General features: G+C 22.0%; 1 protein-coding gene across 1 annotated transcript; it reads left to right on the top strand. All coding sequences in view use genetic code 6, as the record gives it.

Annotated features, from left to right (window-relative positions):
• Positions 1–391: 391 nt before the first annotated feature.
• Positions 392–6,907, top strand: TTHERM_00714630 (kinase domain protein; the record flags this gene model as incomplete). Its single annotated transcript, XM_001025915.3, has 19 exons — positions 392–525; positions 1,215–1,304; positions 1,567–1,656; positions 1,933–2,022; positions 2,281–2,370; positions 2,627–2,716; positions 2,973–3,062; positions 3,320–3,409; positions 3,662–3,751; positions 4,004–4,093; positions 4,344–4,433; positions 4,686–4,775; positions 5,022–5,111; positions 5,371–5,460; positions 5,574–5,663; positions 5,890–5,979; positions 6,236–6,325; positions 6,584–6,673; positions 6,787–6,907. 19 exons carry the CDS (start codon positions 392–394, stop codon positions 6,905–6,907), a joined length of 1,785 nt encoding a protein of 594 aa, XP_001025915.3.
• Between the last annotated feature and the right edge of the window lie 749 nt (positions 6,908–7,656).

The following is a 7,656-nucleotide window of genomic DNA, read 5'->3' as shown; positions in this document are numbered from 1 at the left end:
ATTTTTAATTATAAAAGTTAATTTAAAACATTAAAGTTCTTTTAATTTATTTGAATTGTTTTCCTTTTTCTTTTTATTATGATTTCTTATTTTTTTTTTTTTTGTTAATTTTATTTATTATTAATTAATCTTATTATTTCATATATTTTCTTCATTTTTTCCTCATGATTAACAATAGTGAAATACCTATTTAATTTATATCTAAATAACATTATGAATAAAGCTAATTTTTAGTAAGCATAAAATATCATTTTTTTTGAAAAAAAAGAAATTTTGAAAATCTAGGATAGAAAAAATTCCATAAAAAATATTTAAAATTTTTATTTTATAAAATGATAAAGCTGGTATATAAAACTCAATATTTGTAAATTTTTATAGAAAAAAAGGATTGATGGTGAATTATCTTTATTGTAATAGGGTCTTCGATGAGTTTACATCTGATTAAATTGGTGATGAAGGTGCATCAGACTTAGGTTCTGCTTTAGCAAATTGCATTAATCTCTCAAATTTGACACTTGACCTTTAGTAAAAACAGTTTATTTGATTTGGATTGTGATATTTTTAATTATAAAAACTAATTTAAAACAATAAAGCTCTTTTTTCTTTTTCTTTTTCTTTTTCTTTTTATTGTGCTTGCTTTTTTTTTGTTCTTTCTTTGTTAATTTAGCTCATCATTTTATTTTCAAATTTTGCTTTTATTATTAATTAATTAATCTTATTATTTCATATTTTTTCTTCATTTTTTCCTTCTAATTAACTATTTAATGATATATTTTTTCTTCAATATTTAAAAAGAGTAAATGAAATAGGTGATACATACATACATACTCGCACATGGTTACATGCACTCGGGATAGGGGCCCTATATATAATTACTTATACATTATTATTATACGTATACCAATTTATTTATATATAATTGTGGGTAATATACTAGAAGGGAAGGGTCACCTACACCCTAATGGCATTTCTACTAATCTTCCATGATTTGACTACGCATTATGCTCGCTTCCCATTTGTATTCCAGATCTTCTGTTCAGAATGGGGCCTCCTCTTTACCTCCTATCAGATTTGGCCCTTCCCTCCTACCAAGGAGACCGCTGGTAACATTCACATTTTTACATGGAATTTTTCGAAATAAAGGGGGCGGTATAGGATTCGAACCCCCGATATCACTGCTAAGACCCTCCGACTCGCCCACTCGAGCCGCTTAGCCCTTCTGAAATAGGTGATGAAGGTGCATCAGGCTTAGGTTATGCTTTAGCAAATTGTATTAATCTCTCGAATTTGACACTTGACCTTAGGTAAAAACACTTTATTTGTTTTAGATTGTGATATTTTTTATTATAAAAACTAATTAAAAACAATAAAGCTCTTTTTTCTTTTTCTTTTTATTGTGCTTGCTTTTTTTTTGTTCTTTCTTTGTTAATTTATTTAGCTCATCATTTTATTTTCAAATTTTCCTTTTATTATTAATTAATAAATCTTATTATTTCATATTTTTTCTTCATTTTTTCCTTCTAATTAACTATATAATGATATATTTTTTCTTCAATATTTAAAAAGTGAAAATTAAATTGGTGATGAAGGTGCATCAGGCTTAGTTTCTGCTTTAGCAAATTGCATTAATCTCTCAAATTTGACACTTGACCTTAGGTAAAAACACTTTATTTGTTTTAGATTGTGATATTTTTTATTATAAAAACTAATTAAAAACAATAAAGCTCTTTTTTCTTTTTCTTTTTCTTTTTCTTTTTCTTTTTATTGTGCTTGCTTTTTTTTTGTTCTTTCTTTGTTAATTTAGCTCATCATTTTATTTTCAAATTTTGCTTTTATTATTAATTAATTAATCTTATTATTTCATATTTTTTCTTCATTTTTTCCTTCTAATTAACTATTTAATGATATATTTTTTTTTCAATATTTAAAAAGAGTAAATGAAATTGGTGATGAAGGTGCATCAGGCTTAGGTTCTGCTTTAGCAAATTGCATTAATCTCTCGGATTTGACAATTGACCTTGGGTAAAAACAGTTTATTTGATTTAGATTGTGATATTTTTAATTATAAAAACTAATTAAAAACAATAAAGCTCTTTTTTCTTTTTCTTTTTATTGTGCTTGCTTTTTTTTTGTTTTTTCTTTGTTAATTTAGCTCATCATTTTATTTTCAAATTTTGCTTTTATTATTAATTGATTAATCTTATTATTTCATATTTTTTCTTCATTTTTTCCTTCTAATTAACTATTTAATGATATATTTTTTCTTCAATATTTAAAAAGTGAAAATTAAATTGGTGATGAAGGTGCATCAGGCTTAGGTTCTGCTTTAGCAAATTGCATTAATCTCTCGGATTTGACAATTGACCTTGGGTAAAAACAGTTTATTTGATTTAGATTGTGATATTTTTAATTATAAAAACTAATTAAAAACAATAAAGCTCTTTTTTCTTTTTCTTTTCATTGTGCTTGCTTTTTTTTGTTCTTTCTTTTTTAATTTAGCTCATCATTTTATTTTTAAATTTGGCTTATATTATTAATTAATTAATCTTTTTATTTCGTATTTTTCTTCATTTTTTCCTTCTAATTAACTATTTAATGATGTATTTTTTCTTTAATATTTAAAAAGTGAAAATTAAATTGGTGATGAAGGTGCATCAGGCTTAGTTTCTGCGTTAGCAAATTGCATTAATCTCTCAAATTTGATAATTGACCTTTAGTAAAAACAGTTTATTTGTTTTAGATTGTGATATTTTTTATTATAAAAACTAATAGAAAACAATAAAGCTCTTTTTTCTTTTTTTTTTATTGTGCTTTATTTTTTTTGTTCATTCTTTGTTAATTTAGCTCATCATTTTATTTTCAAATTTTGCTTTTATTATTAATTAATTAATCTTATTATTTCATATTTTTTCTTCATTTTTTCCTTCTAATTAACTATTTAATGATATATTTTTTCTTCAATATTTAAAAAGTGGAAATAAAATTGGTGCAATGGGTACATCAGGCTTAGGTTCTGCTTTAGCAAATTGCATTAATCTCTCGGATTTGATAATTAGCCTTAGGTAAAAACAGTTTATTTGATTTGGATTGTGATATTTTTAATTATAAAAACTAATTAAAAACAATAAAGCTCTTTTTTCTTTTATTTTTTATTGTTCTTGCTTTTTTTTTGTTCTTTCTTTGTTAATTTAGCTCATCATTTTATTTTCAAATTTTGCTTTTATTATTAATTAATTAATCTTATTATTTCATATTTTTTCTTCATTTTTTCTTTCTAATTAACTATTTAATGATAAATTTTACTTCAATATTTAATAAGTAACAATTAAATTGGTGATGAAGGTGCATCAGACTTAGGTTCTGCTTTAGCAAATTGCATTAATCTCTCAAATTTGAGACTTGACCTTTAGTAAAAACAGTTTATTTGATTTGGATAGTGATATTTTTAATTATAAAAACTAATTAAAAACAATAAAGCTCTTTTTTCTTTTTCTTTTACTTGCTTTTTTTTTGTTCTTTCTTTGTTAATTTAGCTCATCATTTTATTTTCAAATTTTGCTTTTATTATTAATTAATTAATCTTATTATTTCATATTTTTTCTTCATTTTTACCTTCTATTTAACAATTTAATGATATATTTTTTCTTCAATATTTAAAAAGTAGGAATAAAATTGGTGCAATGGGTGCATCAGGCTTAGGTTCTGCTTTAGCAAATTGCATTAATATCTCGGATTTGACAATTGACCTTGGGTAAAAACAGTTTATTTGATTTAGATTGTGATATTTTTAATTATAAAAACTAATTAAAAACAATAAAGCTCTTTTTTCTTTTTCTTTTACTTGCTTTTTTTTTGTTCTTTCTTTGTTAATTTAGCTCATCATTTTATTTTCAAATTTTGCTTTTATTATTAATTGATTAATCTTATTATTTCATATTTTTTCTTCATTTTTTCCTTCTAATTAACTATTTAATGATATATTTTTTCTTCAATATTTAAAAAGTGGAAATAAAATTGGTGCAATTGGTGCATCAGGCTTAGGTTCATCTTTAGAAAATTGCATTAATCTCTCAAATTTGACACTTTACCTTCGGTAAAAACAGTTTATTTGTTTTAGATTGTGATATTTTTTATTATTTAAACTAATTAAAAACAATAAAGCTCTTTTTTCTTTTTACTTTGCTTGCTTTTTTTTGTTCATTCTTTGTTAATTTAGCTCATCATTTTATTTTCAAATTTTGCTTTTATTATTAATTAATTAATCTTATTATTTCATATTTTTTCTTCATTTTTTCTTTCTAATTAACTATTTAATGATAAATTTTACTTCAATATTTAATAAGTAACAATTAAATTGGTGATGAAGGTGCATCAGACTTAGGTTCTGCTTTAGCAAATTGCATTAATCTCTCAAATTTGAGACTTGACCTTTAGTAAAAACAGTTTATTTGATTTGGATAGTGATATTTTTAATTATAAAAACTAATTAAAAACAATAAAGCTCTTTTTTCTTTTTCTTTTACTTGCTTTTTTTTTGTTCTTTCTTTGTTAATTTAGCTCATCATTTTATTTTCAAATTTTGCTTTTATTATTAATTAATTAATCTTATTATTTCATATTTTTTCTTCATTTTTACCTTCTATTTAACAATTTAATGATATATTTTTTCTTCAATATTTAAAAAGTAGGAATAAAATTGGTGCAATGGGTGCATCAGGCTTAGTTTCTGCTTTAGCAAATTGCATTAATCTCTCGGATTTGACAATTTACCTTAGGTAAAAACAGTTTATTTGATTTGGATTGTGATATTTTTAATTATAAAAACTAATTAAAAACAATAAAGCTCTTTTTTCTTTTTCTTTTACTTGCTTTTTTTTTGTTCTTTCTTTGTTAATTTAGCTCATCATTTTATTTTCAACTTTTTCTTTTATTATTTATTTCTTATTATTTCATATTTTTTCTTCATTTTTTCCTTCTAATTAACTATTTAATGATATATTTTTTCTTCAATATTTAAAAAGTAAAAATTAAATTGGTGCAATAGGTGCATCAGGCTTAGGTTCTGCTTTAGCAAATTGCATTAATCTCTCGGATTTGACAATTGACCTTGGGTAAAAACAGTTTATTTGATTTGGATTGTGATATTTTTAATTATAAAAACTAATTAAAAACAATAAAGCTCTTTTTTCTTTTTATTTTTTATTGTGCTTGCTTTTTTTTTGTTCTTTCTTTGTTAATTTAGCTCATTATTTTATTTTTAAATTTTGCTTTTATTTTTAATTGATTAATCTTATTATTTCATATTTTTTCTTCATTTTTTCCTTCTAATTAACTATTTAATGATGTATTTTTTCTTCAATATTTAAAAAGTGAAAATTAAATTGGTGATGAAGGTGCATCAGGCTTAGGTTCATCTTTAGCAAATTGCATTAATCTCTCCAATTTGACACTTGACCTTCAGTAAAAACAGTTTATTTGATTTGGATTGTGATATTTTTAATTATAAAAACTAATTAAAAACAATCTTCTAATTAACTATTTAATGATATATTTTTTCTTCAATATTTAAAAAGTGGAAATAAAATTGGTGCAATTGGTGCATCAGGCTTAGGTTCATCTTTAGAAAATTGCATTAATCTCTCAAATTTGACACTTTACCTTCGGTAAAAACAGTTTATTTGTTTTAGATTGTGATATTTTTTATTATTTAAACGAATTAAAAACAATAAAGCTCTTTTTTCTTTTTATTTTGCTTATTTAGCTCATCATTTTATTTTCAAATTTTGCTTTTATTATTAATTAATTAATCTTATTATTTCATATTTTTTCTTCATTTTTTCCTTCTAATTAACTATATAATGATATATTTTTTCTTCAATATTTAAAAAGTGACAATAAAATTGGTGATAAAGGTGCATCAGGCTTAGTTTCTGCTTTAGCAAATTGCATTAATCTCTCAAATTTGACACTTTACCTTCAGTAAAAACAGTTTATTTGATTTGGATTGTGATATTTTTAATTATAAAAACTAATTAAAAACAATAAAGCTCTTTTTTCTTTTTCTTTTTATTGTGCTTGCTTTTTTTTGTTCTTTCTTTGTTAATTTAGCTCATCATTTTATTTCCAAATTTTCCTTTTATTATTAATTAATTAATCTTATTATTTCGTATTTTTCTTCATTTTTTCCTTCTAATTAACTATTTAATGATATATTTTTTCTTCAATATTTAAAAAGTGAAAATTAAATTGGTGCAATGGGTGCATCAGGCTTAGGTTCTGCTTTAGCAAATTGCATTAATCTCTCAAATTTGACACTTTACCTTCAGTAAAAACAGTTTATTTGATTTGGATTGTGATATTTTTAATTATAAAAACTAATTAAAAACAATAAAGCTCTTTTTTCTTTTATTTTTTATTGTGCTTGCTTTTTTTTTGTTCTTTCTTTGTTAATTTAGCTCATTATTTTATTTTTAAATTTTGCTTTTATTTTTAATTGATTAATCTTATTATTTCATATTTTTTCTTCATTTTTTCCTTCTAATTAACTATTTAATGATGTATTTTTTCTTCAATATTTAAAAAGTGAAAATTAAATTGGTGATGAAGGTGCATCAGGCTTAGGTTCATCTTTAGCAAATTGCATTAATCTCTCCAATTTGACACTTGACCTTCAGTAAAAACAGTTTATTTGATTTGGATTGTGATATTTTTAATTATAAAAACTAATTAAAAACAATCTTCTAATTAACTATTTAATGATATATTTTTTCTTCAATATTTAAAAAGTGGAAATAAAATTGGTGCAATGGGTGTATCAGGCTTAGGTTCAGCTTTAGCAAATTGCATTAATCTCTCAAATTTGACACTTTACCTTCTGTAAAAACAGTTTATTAGATTTGGATTGTGATATTTTTAATTATAAAAACTAATTAAAAACAATAAAGCTCTTTTTTCTTTTTCTTTTTATTTTGCTTGCTTTTTTTTTGTTCTTTCTTTGTTAATTAAGCTCATCATTTTATTTTCAAATTTTGCTTTTATTATTAATTGATTAATCTTATTATTTCATATTTTTTCTTCATTTTTTCCTTCTAATTAACTTTTTAACAATATATTTTTTCTTCAATATTTAAAAAGTGAAAATTAAATTGGTGATGAAGGTGCATCAGGCTTAGTTTCTGCTTTAGCAAATTGCATTAATCTCTCGTATTTGACACTTGGCCTTAGGTAAAAACAGTTTATTTGTTTAGGATTGTGATATTTTAAACAAAAAAAAATGAAAATAAAACAAAAAAGCTCATTGAATTTATTTTATAGCTTTTATTTATTTTATTTTTTTATCTTTTTTATTCAACTAATATTATTTTATTTATTAATTTAAAGAATAATTTTTAATTTAAAAGTTTATTCTATTTTGATATTTATTAATAATTTACACAAATTTATTATAAAAGTTAAAACTCAATGAATATATCATAAAAATTCAAAGTAAAAAGCAAGTGTTGTAAATCAAAAAGATTAGTTATCTTTAATTTCTTATGATAAACAAGTATTGAAAAAAGGATGAATAAATATAAAATGTTTGAATAGTATTATATAATATTTTGAAAAAAATTTAAACCTAAAATATAAATATAAATAGATTTTATTATTGATTTT

The sequence above is a fragment of the Tetrahymena thermophila genome (assembly GCF_000189635.1).
Source record: "Tetrahymena thermophila SB210 genomic scaffold scf_8254104, whole genome shotgun sequence".
In the NCBI taxonomy this organism is placed as follows: Eukaryota; Ciliophora; class Oligohymenophorea; order Hymenostomatida; family Tetrahymenidae; genus Tetrahymena; species Tetrahymena thermophila.
The sequence above is the reverse complement of the archived record's forward strand: the minus strand, read 5'-3'. Positions and strand labels throughout refer to the sequence as shown.